The sequence below is a fragment of the Pithys albifrons genome, chromosome 13, assembly GCF_047495875.1.
Source record: "Pithys albifrons albifrons isolate INPA30051 chromosome 13, PitAlb_v1, whole genome shotgun sequence".
NCBI lineage: Eukaryota > Metazoa > Chordata > Aves > Passeriformes > Thamnophilidae > Pithys > Pithys albifrons.
Genome location: NC_092470.1, coordinates 557656 through 571272, shown reverse-complemented (window position 1 = coordinate 571272; position 13617 = coordinate 557656). Strand labels below are relative to the sequence as shown.

General features: G+C 41.6%; 1 protein-coding gene across 12 annotated transcripts in view; it reads left to right on the top strand.

The window, feature by feature from the left end:
- The window catches only part of HERC1 (HECT and RLD domain containing E3 ubiquitin protein ligase family member 1), a 123025-nt gene that overhangs the window by 63019 nt on the left and 46389 nt on the right, over positions 1-13617 (top strand). For all 12 annotated transcript variants that reach the window (XM_071568799.1, XM_071568800.1, XM_071568807.1 and 9 more), the window contains 6 exons: positions 1948-2068; positions 2316-2367; positions 9704-9975; positions 10840-11055; positions 11141-11261; positions 12155-12392. In XM_071568799.1, coding sequence (XP_071424900.1) covers positions 1948-2068; positions 2316-2367; positions 9704-9975; positions 10840-11055; positions 11141-11261; positions 12155-12392 — 1020 coding nt within the window. The remainder of the gene's footprint in view (positions 1-1947; positions 2069-2315; positions 2368-9703; positions 9976-10839; positions 11056-11140; positions 11262-12154; positions 12393-13617) is intronic.

Sequence of the window (13617 nt, the reverse complement as noted above, 5' to 3'; positions counted from 1 at the left end):
CTCAGGTTTCCCCTTAGAATTGTTTCGAAGAAAATTCTTGCTTAGAGCAACGTTACGCTTCTGTTGAGAATAGTGATTTTTCTGAAACTTCTTTGTCCATGTTAACTAACACTGAAGAGTTTTATTCTATGTGGACCCCATTTAAGTTTCAAAGTTGGGCTCAGTGGTGAATGGTTTAGACCATCAGGTGTAAAGATGACATGAGTGTGCTGGTTTAAAGGTAAACAGGAGAAACTAACCCAACACAAAAGAGATTAGAAGTCAGAGTTGCAATTCAATAACAACATTACAATAAATGCAGTGGCACAAATAAAAATTGAGTTTAACCCCCAAACTCCAGCAGTGTAACCCAGCCCCGTGAGGCACAAACACAGTGGAGTTTGTTGGCCCCTGTGCTGAGCCCCACGTGGTTCCGCTGAGTCCAAAGTAAAAGGAAGGGAAAAACCTGTTGGTGCAGATGATGGCACAGTCTGGTAGAGTGTGGTGGTCTCCTCCTGTCCAGGTTTTGCTCCTCCTCTGGATCTGACAAATGGTCCTAGAATTCCCCAAACCCCAAGATTCTCTCCCCTCAGGTGCAGGTGGGAGCCCCCAGTCCCTCCCCCAGGGCAGGGAGTTCCACACTGGGGGATCTGACCCTGGGAGTCAGGGGGGAATTTTGGAATTGTTGTTGGCCCATGAGCAGAGCTGAGCCCTCAGGTGGGTGTGGAGGTGCCAAGGACTCCCCAGAGGGGAGTTGTCCCAGCTCCTCTCTCAGGCTTCTTTCCCACCCAGCTTGCATGCTGAGGGGTCAGGTGTGTCCTGGGCAGCTGCTGCCAATGGTCCATTGTTAACAGTTCCTGGGAAATGGCATCGAGGGTGTAGAATGCACAGCTTTGGTCACACCCACACAGTGATAAACTGGTCCCAGCTGCTGAACTGGGACAATGAAGTATTTGGAAAAATTATTTATTTTTCCTCTAATTTGTTTGTGTTTAGATTCTTTTATTGCCATATTCCTTTGAACTTTGCCAATGTCCTATAGAGTACTGTAAAAAAAATCCAGTATATGTTTAAAATAGAAGTTTCAAAGCTTATTATGATAAAATTGTTGTTCATAATTGATTTTTCTAAATATTCCTAACATTGGCATGGGTAAAACACTGAGAAAAAAAATAAAGTCAGGCAGCTCATTGAATGGGAGAAGTGGTTAATTTAAATAATATAAGTACTACATAATCTATTTTAATTTTTGTAACTGGAGATATTCTTGGTAACGCTTTTATTCTAAACTTGTTTCACTTAAACTTTTATTCTGGTAATCTTTGTGTTTGAAGTAGAATATAAGACAGGAGTTGTGTAGTTGATGCTACTAGTCTGAATTACTTATGCTTCCAGTGTACAGAAGCTCTGTTTGGTATTTATATTAAGGTATTGGTGGGGATTATAGAGAAGGATTATATATATTCAGTGCCCTTTTATTCTTTTTGCCTCTTTTTGGAAATCTAGTCCCTAAAGCATGGGTGGGTGCCTCTGTCATTGTCACAGTATATTTCATCTCCAGCATATCAACTTTAGGATGCATTTTATGGGTGGGTTTTTAATAAGTTCAGTACTTTCTCACTCACTTACCATGTGTGTTTCCTTGTGCTCCCAGCTCAGAGTGTTTGTTACTCAGTGTAATACTCACCAAGGCACTAGAGGTCACTCACCGAGGTTGCATCTGTTCACTTGGCCAGTGAGGCTGTGAAGAAGTAACAAAGTTGACTAATGCCCTTTGTAAGCATGATTGAAGCCATCAGACCACTGTTTTCCTCTTTAATGGGGTCTTGTGATGTTCTGTGATAGTCTGCTCCCAAATAAAACTGTGGTAGCTGCTAAACTTGCCCATCAACTCTTGACTTCTGTCTAATGTCAGTGTTTTCTTCCTCTGTGTGTGTGTGCACGTGGATGTGTGTGCACCTGGAACAGGAGTGAGAGTCTGACTGCAGAAAGTCGCTCAATCCACGCAAACTCCAACTACAGGCTGATGAAGTCAAGAAGTGAATCTGATTTGTCTCAGCCAGAGTCAGATGAGGAAGGCTATTCCCTGGTAAGTAAAGCAGCATTTCCATGTACATGGCAAGCACATCCTAAACATTTGTTTAGCACTGTGTTTCAGTAGAGCTATTCAGCATTGTTAACAGAAAGTACTAGTGGTAAAAAAAACAATTGGAATTGTTATGGCTCAGTTAACTTTCTCACTTTGATGGGCAAGGGATGAAATTTAAATACTCAAATATTATGCACCACATTTGTTCACCTAAAGATATGAGACTTTTATTAATCTTTTAATCTAGAGTGGAAGACGAAATGTTGATTTGGATTTGGCAGCATCACACAGGAAGAGGGGTAAGTGTCATTGTTTACCTGGTGAATACTGACCACATAAATGTCGGTGTTGCTGAAGTTGAAGTGTGTTTGCAGTCACATACAGGTGACAGTTACATAACAGATGTTAAAACTGAGTATTTAAAAATAACATGTAAAATAATTGTACCCTGTTTGTTGCATTGTGGCTGGGTTACAATATTTCCTAGGTGTGATAACTCTTGGTTCTAATTTCTAGAATTGTGATGTTCTTTTGATGCAAGTGAGGATTTCTGTGAAGTTAAGTGAATTAGGATCATTCATTTGGTTTCTACTCATGATTTCAGGAATAAAAAATTGGTGGAGAAGTTAATGTGGAATGCTCTGTTCTTGTGCTAACAATGACCTTCTGTCATACAATGTGTTTGAACATGGAGAACTTGTATTCAGGAAACACCACTTTAATTTGCATCCTTTCAGTTCCAGCACAGCTCCAGAACTAAGCAACCACAGTTTTCAGTCCTCCAATATAAATCAGATTTTCACCTTCTGTACTGCTTTGTGTTTTTGCTGCATTCTGGGGAATCTCCAGGAGCTTCTTGGTGCAAAGTGTGGAGAGAGCAAGGGGTGTTTGTCTATAGAGACTGAAAGTCCCACTTCATCCTGGATGATGCAGGATCTCTGTGAGAATCATGACTTAGGCATCTGTAAAAATCACAGGAAGGTGTAAAGAGGAATTAGACTGAGTTATGATGTGCCTTAATAACAGAAGCCTTAATGTCATTAGGTCACATAAGAGTTCTAGTTTAAAAGGCTTCATCTTTAAGCAGAGTGCTCAGAGATTGCTTTTCAAAGTCCTCTGGAACTGTCAACCAGCTATCAGTGGCAGCACCCATTAGATCTCAGTATTTAAGTGATGTGGAAAGGAATTCCTTGTACATGCATAATCATTTGGAACAGCTGAACAAATCAGGAGGTGTTGTGGAGCTGTTGGTTCTGCGTCAGCAGGATGAGCCATGGCATTCGTAGTGTTGGAAGATCTGTCAGAAGGCCCCTCTTAGTCCTCTGATCTGCAGTGCAGTCTTTGAAACAAGCATTTTTAGCTTTGGTGTTAATCTGACACAAAACTCTCTAGTTCGTTTCCTCTGTCCTAAAAGTAATTCAGGAAATGATCTTGGATTAGATCTCAGGTACAGTATGTCTTATGGGTTGTGGTCCTGAGCTGTTTGTTAGGCTGATGTTGCTTTGCTCAGGAGCCTCAGGAAGTGGGGAATAATGCAAGAGTAGAGTTTATGCAAACTTCTATACAACAGAAAATTCTGCACTGGGTATGTAACACTGAGGAGGACACGGGTGAATGAAGTTGATCTCTGCAGAACATAAAGAAGCTCAAATAGCTCATTCATTGCAACTGAACACTGTGAGAGTGTGGACTGATCCCCTGGTTTCTGGTCCTTCCTCTCCCTTGACACTTCCAGGTTTTTTGTCTGGTTTTGGCAGTTGGGTTGGTCAACATATAGTACTGGAAACTTGTCTGCCTGTGCTGGCTGATGTATGTGACAATTTTGGTTGATAGCCAGTGCCAGTCTCAGCAAGTGCAGGGTGTATTTGCACCCCTCACAGGTCTGTCAGGGTCAGGAAAGGTCTCCAGATATCTGTGTGATGAGTGGATGAGCTGTTCAGCTCAGTGCTGCTAAAGGTCTTGCATTTCTCCTGACATGTCTGGCTTTGGGAATCCTCTTGAGCTGAAGCCTGTCCCAGGGTTTGGTGAGGGTGCAACTCACAGCCAGTTTGGGTTGTCCACCCGTTGTAACATCTCCAGCACACTGAGGTGCCAGGGATAGTGTAGAGCCAGTCACAGATGTTGGAGTGGTGAAACCCTTTTGATTCCATCTTTATTCTAGTGATGGGCTCTGACTCACAAGGGGGATGTCTGTGCTCACTGTTGCCTCAGCTTGAGGAACAGGAGAAATGTAAACTCTTACAGCATGTTCACATCCTGCTGTGCTCCATCTCCAGGTGCTGACAAAAGTCATTAAAGGCTTCTGTCTGCATTTGAATTTGCTGCATTTGTTAAGAACTGAAGTGATGAAAAAGCCCAGTTTCGCATTTATGGCAAGTAAAGCACTGTAGAAGAGATGACCCACAGAAGACTACAAGGTGTTCTTCTGGTGGATTTTCAAGTGCCATCAAAGCCATATCCCTGTGGGGCATTCAATAAGTATTTTTGTGAGAAACAGGCAGCATATTTTTATTTTTAGGGTTTTTTTGACCTGTTCTTTCCATATTTCTGATTGCACTTTGTACTCCCACATATGACCTGCTTTTGAGTGGAGGATGTGGAAGGTTTGCTGTCCCTCTGAATGACAAGGAGAGGAAGGAAACTTGTCATGTAGATGCTGAAGTAGATGTTTGTTTTGAGTGCAGTCCTGCATTACAACAGAAGTGTATGTGGGAAACTTCTCAAATGACAATTCACTTCAAGCCTGTTTTTTTCTTTCTTCCTACAGAAGAGCAGCAGTAACCATTGTTGCTTTAAGGAACTTGTAGCTGAACTTCTCACATTTTCATTGGTTTGAATGTAGGGTTGACAGTGCTTGGTGGGGAAGAACAAGTAGAATCTTACAATAAAAACAAAGGAACTGCTTCTTATTTCTTGCTGTTGAAGTTTATTATTTAAAAAATTTGATCATGTTTCCTTTTACATGAGGGTTTTGAAATAATTCCTTACTGATGTTTGCAGCAGCCCTTGAAAATATCTGTCCTCTTCTGTGTGTCTCCACAAGATGTGTGAAGGAAGCTGACAGGCAGGGCTAACTGGAAAGCAGGTTTATCCCCTTCTATCACCACTGCTTTTTTCCTGTAGGCTGTGCCATTTGGAAGACTTAGAGGGATTTTTGACTAAAAAATTTTCCTTCGTATATGAGTGTGAGGTTCCTCCATCTCTTCCCAACAAGTTACTGGAATGCAACCACACTAAATGTTACAGAACTGAGACCATGCATGAAGTTTCCAGCTGTGGTTTTGTAGGGCTCATTTATCCTCAGCTGTGCTCCATGCAGAGTGTTTGATCCTTGCAAATTTGTCCAAATTACAGGGTATTGGTGAGTGGTTTGTTTGTTACAGGCAAGAGAGTAATTCCCTCTGGAGTGGGTTGGCTTATTTTAGGACTTCTGTTTATTGAATGCAGCAGCTCATTGTTCACAGTTCAGGTCACATTTCCTTGTTCATTGACCTCCCTGGTGGTTATAACCTGATTTTTATGGTGTAAAAACAGTTCGTGTTCATAAATTGCCATGTAGAAAACTAGCAGTAGAAAGACTTCTAATCCTGTGAGTTCCTGTGGTCTTGCAGAGGAGTGTGGAAGGAAAAGCATTCTTTTTATTCAATTAACATCCTAGTCATTCAGTCCAGTCTTTATTTAAATTGCCTTCTTCATTCATTCTGTCTGTTCAGAAATAGGACTGGGGTATTCCTACTTCAGCCTGAGGATTCCTCAAGTTTCTTGTTCCTTACTATTTAGTTTTTTATGAATTAGTAAACTTTTCCTTCCATTCCTGCAGAAAAAGTCTCTCTCAGTAATTTTGCAGTGAGACATGATGAGAACATTGTTGCTTTCCCCTCATATCTACACCTTTTTTTGTTGTTATGGCTGAGATGAATCTCTCTCAGTTTTGCAGATGCAGGGGTGTGTCCCCCAGTGTGATGCCTGTTCTGTGCAGGACCTGTGAGCCGCTCTGCACTGCAGGGAATTCCCAGTAAGGGATGCACAGTCAGCAGTTAAATCCTCCTTGCAGGCAGCTCAGTGGAGTCCTCCAGCCCTGGGTTTGGTCATGGGCATCTTAACTCAGTAAATTCCAGTGTGCCTGTGTGTAACACTGACAGCGTTACTGCAAAAAAGGCAGCAACTTAAATGAAATACAAATGCACTTGAAATGATGTGCCTGTAACAGTGGGTTCTGAGTTTGGCAGTGGGCACACTGTGTTGGGAGGGGACTGGCACACATCTTGGTGGCTGCTTACAGCTGTTTTAAAGGGGTTACTTTTGTTTCCTTGAAAAGAAGGGGGAGAATTCAGCAAGTCTGGTATCTGGGTTATACTAATTCAAAACATGAGTAAGTATTTTTTCCACATAGTTTTTGCTGCTTGGTATATCGTTGTATTGACTGAGATGAGAGTGATCGTTTAAGAATAATATGAGCAAGAGGTTTTATGAGTATGTCACCTTCTGTTTCAAATGTCTGCTTTTGTCTTCTGATTCTTGTGTGGTGTAGTGTATTTACTCCTTTTTGGCCAGTTGAGCCCCAGAAAAAAGAAGAGCTTCAAGCAAGTAACTGATGGCATGTTTATTTTTTGTCTCTCTGGCTTCCCTACGTGCTTTTTGTTTTATGAAGTATGCATTGCAGCTGTGCCACATTCATGTAGAAAACCCATTATTACAAGCTGGCTTATAAGGACAAGTAAACTTTGTTTTTTTCACTGTAAGCTTCAAGTTCCTGTGCACAGCTCTGTTCATGTGATTGTAGAGGCTTGTGGAAGTGCAGCACTGCAATCAATTCTGTGTGATGGGTATTGCACAGAATCCAGCTAAGCTCCAATTTACAGTCATACATTTGATTCTTCTAGTGATATTTAAAATCTTCAGAGAAAAAACCCTTTTGTTTAGACATGTGCTTCAAATCCTAAATGTTTTTACTTCTGAAGTATGCTGCTTTGAGTTCTGACACCTTTGTGTTTTAAACTCTGTACTTTCAGTCATAACTTGTATTGTTTTACATCTAATCTGGATCTCATAATTGTTGGACTTTCTCCAAATTTGAAACAACTTTAAATTGGTCTTACATTAAACATTCTTGTGTTTCATACTAAAAATTATTAGCTAAGACCTCATCTTTTTTCAAATATGAAATATTTTTAGGTTTTATTAATACGTGGTGGGGGTTCCTTCTTCTAATAATTTATTGACTATCGAAACTAAATATTCTTCTGATTCTCTGCTTGAAAGGTCTCCTTTAGCTTATGATTTAGGACACTGGAATTGCTTTTTGTGTCTTTATAATTGCTTTGACTCTGTACTGTGCTTCCTGGAAGGGCAGGCAAAGGGGAGGAAGCTCAAGCCCCTTTGGATGTTTTGCTTCCTCCTGCTTTTCAGAGGCTGTAGGGCCTGAAGGGGCTCCTGTTGCTGTGTAGGCAACATTTGGTGGACTTGGTGAGGATTTAGCTGTGCCTCCTGTGGGTGAGCTGAGACCTCAGCTGGCCTCTCCCTTGGGCTCTGCTCTCCATGCATGTGCCAGGAAACTGCTGCCTACCTGAAACAAAGTAGTTTAGCCCCGTTTATTCTCCTCTGTCATTTATCTTAAGTTTCTCACCTGCTACTTCCCCATGTGAGTTAGGTTTTAAAGAAGAGATTTAAAATAACTACTCTAGGAACTAATGTTAAAGTTAGGGTAAGGTGTATTTGTCTTTACTGTTGGTTTAAATACTGGAGTCAGGTAGAAATTGTAAAATTAAGTTAACAGATTTTCTATGACTTTTTTATATTAAACTTGACAAAATAGGCTGTTCTCTGCAAACCAGGTAATATTGCTGTGTTACATAAAGCAGCAGAGAGCAGGAAATTACATTGCACTTTGAAAAGTAGTGTTTAAACCTAATCTTTGCATTATGCTGACTGAATTTGAGGCTGTGTATTTTTGTGAAATACACTGTATTGTCTGAGTACTGTGATGGCTCTTTCTGAAGCCATTGCAATCTGTTCACTACCAAGTGTAAGGGATTCCTTGCACAAGCACGTGAACACTGTTTACAGACAAGGAGATGGAATGTGAGCAGATTTTCTTTATTCATAGCCCTGACAATCAACTTTTTGGCAACTAAGTGTAGATTAACTACCCAGTTTACAAAAGAGAAGCAAAATTTCACAGTTTTTTGAATTTGTAAGTTGTGTGAAGGTGCAGATTGTGACCTGCAGGTGCAGAGTTGTTGGCAGAATAATAGCACTTTTCTTTGGGAAAGAAATGGTGTAGAATGGTTACTGGGAGAGCTATCCTGAGTTCCAGAGCTCTGTGTCTGTCTGTCCCTGTTGCCCTGAGCAGCTGCTGCAGGTAGGCAGTGTTGAGAGGAGGTCCTGAAGCATTGGAACAGCCCTCCTGATGAAAGAAAACCTTTGTGTGACTTTTTCCTGAAAATGGCTATTTTTAGTAACATTTGAGGCTGATACCTCACAGAAAGATTTTTGACAAATGAAGTAATACAGATTTGTGCAAATCTTGTGATTGGGTTGTGGTTATCCAAATTATATCTGTAGCTCATTGTGCACAAGAGAGATTAATATGTTAAAATTATTTGTAGATGATTCAAAATAATGCAAACCAAAATTTCAAAGTGAGTTTAAACATAGATTAAGTTTCCAAAAAGGTCTTCAGGCATGACCTGTGTGTATAGATGCAAAGTTTCGTGGGCAGGGCCTGCCCTCCTGTGACAACTTGTGTGGGTCCAAGTTGTCCAAGAACATTTAGAAAAATACCAAAACACTACCTGATGTATGTGGGTTAGCTGCTGGTGAACTCCTTTGTGCCAGGGATGAAGTTCCAGCAGAACTTCTTTGGAAATGAGGTCAAAGCCATGGTGACAAACAGGCCCCAGTGCTGCAGGCTGGTGGCTGATGCTCATTTGAACGAGGCCATTTATTAGTGGTGGTAAAGCTTCAGTGTAATGACATGCTGATGTCAAAGGAAATACTTGAAAATAGACTTGTGAAATTGCCAGATGACAGAGATACACATCTAATACTTGCTGTAGATAGTACTTAATACACGTGTATCTGTCTTGAGTCAAAGTGAATGTTCTATGTTAGGCTAAAATCAAAAACTTTCTGTTCCATCTGCAGTCATGAATTCTGTAAATATTCCATCCAAAATAACATTGTGCTTTTTCAAAACTATGAAATATAGTGACTTCATTAAAACCAAAGCTACTCTTATCCTATGGTTAGACCTTAAAATAAATATCCAAGTGCATAATTTCTGTTGTAGCAAATCTTTTCTTTACTATTTTGTCATTTATCTGCAAATCATTTTTATTCAGTGTTCTAGCTTTAAGCTGAGCAGTTTGAGTGGCTTCTACCTTTTTGTTTTCTCACTTGGCACCGTGTTGCAATACTGCTTAACATTTGAAAGAAATACAGCCTTTTCTTCAGCGAAATTGCTGTACATTTAAATCAAGCGTTCTGCTCTGAGTTGCTCAATGCATGGTACAGTTAACAACATGAGTACTCATTTTCCACCTGTACGAACAGCAGCAGCTCAGTTTTTGCCCACTGTCAGAATGTGTTGGCTGGTGAATGGGAACTGAGAGGCCTCCCTGTATGTGTCCTTAGGAGCTCTGCACAGTCAGGTGGAAGCCCTGAGCGACTCCTGGGTGCGACTGAAGCACAGCAGAGATTGGCTGTGCACGGCCTCCTACTCCTTCCTGGAGTCTGATTTCGACCTCTCAAGATCCCTTGGAGTTCACACTTTGATTGAAAACGTTGTCAGCTTTGTGAGTGGAGATGTGGGCAACTCCCCAGGATTTAAGGAGCCAGAGGAGAGCATGTCCACCAGCCCCCAGGCATCAATCATTGCCATGGAGCAGCAGCAGCTGAGGGCTGAGGTAAAGCTCAGTTTAACTGCTCCTGTGATTCTTTATACATTGTGCTCATTTTAGGAATTTATTTTCTTGAAACATTGTCCAAATTCCAACTATCAAATGCATTTTTCTTTCTTTTCTGTTAAATATCTTAGCTAGAGCAGGGAACCTTTGGTAAATTATTTTAAGGAAACGATCAAATCCAATAGAATAGAATAAAATTCTTTTTATTCAGTGCTGGGAACATGGGGATAATTCCACCAAAGACATGTTCAATGAGTCTTTTGTGTTTCCAGGTTTATATCCTGAGTTACAACTGAAAACCCCTCCTCAGAGTTAAGCAGGATATTTTGGGTGACTTTTAATGGCCCTAGTGGGCTGCTCTTGCCTCTGCAGCTCTGTATTTCCTTCTAACTAAACAATGTTACAGCTTCAGGCCTCAACCTAGACAGGTTTGCTGATTTATTTCTTACAGTTTAGCCTTTAATCTAAACAAGATTTTGGTTTATTTCTTAAAGTTCATCATAGAATTACAGGGTTAAGTTCCTCTTTGTCTAAAGCTACACATGGTTAAGATCACTGACAAACTTGGGTACAAGCTAAAATCAAAAATTAATATTAAATACAAAGTTAGTACAGGTCTGATTGAAAATTAGTAAAGACTATATGATTTTATGAAGAAGGGATAAAATCCTTTTTCTTGAGGGGTCCCTGAATCAAAATAAACTCTCACACAAAACTAAAAGTATTCCCTTTTTAAAAAAATTGTGCCAAGGAAAAACCAGCTGCCTCCTCCATTCTTGCCTGCAGTTGAAGATGATCACATTTCAGTTCCTAAGGACATTTGGCTGCTGAATTAACACTGTCCTTTGCCTGCCTTTGTTTTAGCTCCGTCTGGAAGCTCTCCATCAGATTTTGGTGCTGCTGTCAGGGATGGAGGAGAAGGGCAGTGTGCCACTGATGGGGAGCCGCCAGGTACCAGGATTTCAGTCTTCTTCCCTGCTCACCTCTGTCAGACTCCAGTTTCTTGCTGGCTGCTTTGGTTTAGGCACTGTGGGACATGCAGGTGCCAAAGGGGAGAGTGTGAGGCTGCATCACTACCAGGTATGTGTTTCACTGCTTCCTGCTGTTTCAATGACTGAGTGATAAAAGTGTATCAGTCCTTCTAATATCAATTTGTTTGGCCCAGGATGGTATCAGAGCAGCCAAGAGAAGTATTCAAATTGAAATCCAGGTGGCTGTGCACAAAATTTACCAGCAGTTATCTGCTACTTTAGAAAGAGCTTTGCAAGCTAATAAGCATCACATAGGTAAGTGAAAACCAGATTTGCAAAGTATGTCCTCTGATACACAGTACAACAGCTTGTACATTTACCAGAGCAGCCTTTGGTATTAGTGACTGGAATTCACTGTTAGGCCTTCTTATTTTGTCCTTTAAGTATTCTCAGCCTTTCTGTTCCACATACCACAATCTTCCACAGTCACCTGTGACTTCTGGGCTTCAAAGTGATTTTTGAGTTTTTCAGGGATAAGCAGTTTTCTGAAGAGTTGAGAAGTCTCCAATCTCTTCCTTTGTTCAAGTGTGCTTTCTTTAAACCCAAACCTGAGGAAGAGGCATTTTACCTCCTTGGAAAGCCCTTTGTCCTGTCCTATATCCAGATAGTGCCATGTGCTTCTGTGCTGTAGGGATAGATGGAGCTCTGCACCTCTTTGTACCTTTGTATGTGTACTGACCAAGAGCTTCAGTAGAGAAGAGAGCTCTGGAATTTGAATTTTTTTTTGGTAGAACTCAATGGGCATTCTTACCTGAGTTGTTTTGATTTTTCACTTTAATTCATATTAAAATGGAACTGAAAGAAATTTCTTGAGAATCCACATGAAATACTGGTAGAAAATGAAGTGTTTCACCCCATAATCCTTACCCCAGGGGGAAGAGTCTGATTTGAGATTTAGCCTCAGAACATTTACATCACAAACTAGATCTGCATGTTATTTCTTCCTTGGACAGCCTTGACACAGAGTTCATTGAGTTAAAGGGGACTACAGTGGTACTTCAGGGCTGCCTTGAAGAGTCGGACAAAGGTTCACTCTTCCCTTGACAATTTAATTCATTCAACTATATTTTTTAAAAAAATCTGCTATTCTGTCTTGGTATTCTTACTCTAAACAGCTCATTAATTAAACCCAACTCTTCCAATCTTAGAAGCACAACAGCGTCTCCTGCTGGTGACAGTGTTTGCCCTCAGCGTTCACTACCAGCCCGTGGACGTGTCCCTGGCCATCTCCACGGGGCTGCTGAACGTGCTGTCCCAGCTGTGTGGCACAGACACCATGCTGGGGCAGCCCCTGCAGCTGCTGCCCAAAACTGGCGTGTCTCAGCTCAGCACTGCTCTGAAAGTAGCCAGCACCAGACTGCTGCAGATCCTGGCCATCACCACGGGGTGAGTGTCAAATGCTCCCTTGCTTTGGGAAAATTTCATGGTGTCCTGGTTTAAAGGTAAAGTGGCAGGAGAAACTAACCCAATACAAAAGAGATTACAAGTCACAGTTACAATTTAATAACACTATTACAAGAAATGCAATGGCACAAAGAGAAATGGGTTTAACTCACAAAACCCAGCAGTAGAACCCAGCCCCCTGAGGCACAAACACAGGGGGGTTTGGTGGCCCCTGTGCTGAGCCCCACATGGCTCCTCCGAGTCCAAAGTAAAAGGAGGGGAAAAACCTGTTGGTGCAGATGATTTTACAGTCTGGTGGAAAGTGGTGGTCTCCTCCTGTCCAGGTTCTGCTCCTCCTCTGGATCCCACAAATGGTCCCAGAAGTCCCCAAACCCCAAGATTATACACCCTCAGGTGCAGGTGGGAGCTCCCAGTCCCTCCCCCAGGGCAGGGAGTTCCACACTGGGGGATCTGACTCTGGGAGTCAGGAGGGATTTTGGACTCGTTGCTGGCCCATGAGCAGACATGAGCCCTCAGGTGGGTGTGGAGGTGCCAAGGACTCCCTGGAGGGGAGTTGTCCCAGCTCTTCTCCCAGGCTTCTTTCCCACCCAGCTTGCAGCCTGAGGGGTCAGGTGTGTCCTGGGCAGCTGCTGCCAATGGTCCATTGTTAACAGTTCCTGGGAAATGGTGTAGAGGGTTTAGAATGCACAGCTTTGGTCACACCCACACTGTGATAAACTGGTCCCACCTGCTGAACTGGGACACATGGGGAAACTATTCAGCACCCTTTAAAAGTAACCTTTCTTTTGTGTGAGCTTTCCTTAGGACAGTAGATGTTGCTCAGAAGTCTACAAGTGAAGGGCAAAACAAAAAGAGTAGTCATGTTACGCATAGGAAACATGCACATAAGACTGATAAATGTATTTACATTGTGAGTGTTTGGGTGAAAATAGTTAGTGCTTTGTGGTCTGTGTACACTGTATTCTCATTGTCCCCATTTTGCTGGTTAATCCTGGGATGTAGGTCCATTCAGTTGATGTGATAAGACTTTCTGTTGGTGTGTAAAAGTCATTTGTGTAAAAAAGCAATACCTCTAATGTGGTAGGAGTTCTTGAGAATAGTACACTGTGCTTTTTTCAGAATATGAAATAATTTGGTGAGGTATAGTGGCCTCTACTAGGCCATGGAGCAGAATGCAAAGTCCTATCAATACTTAAATATTTAGTTT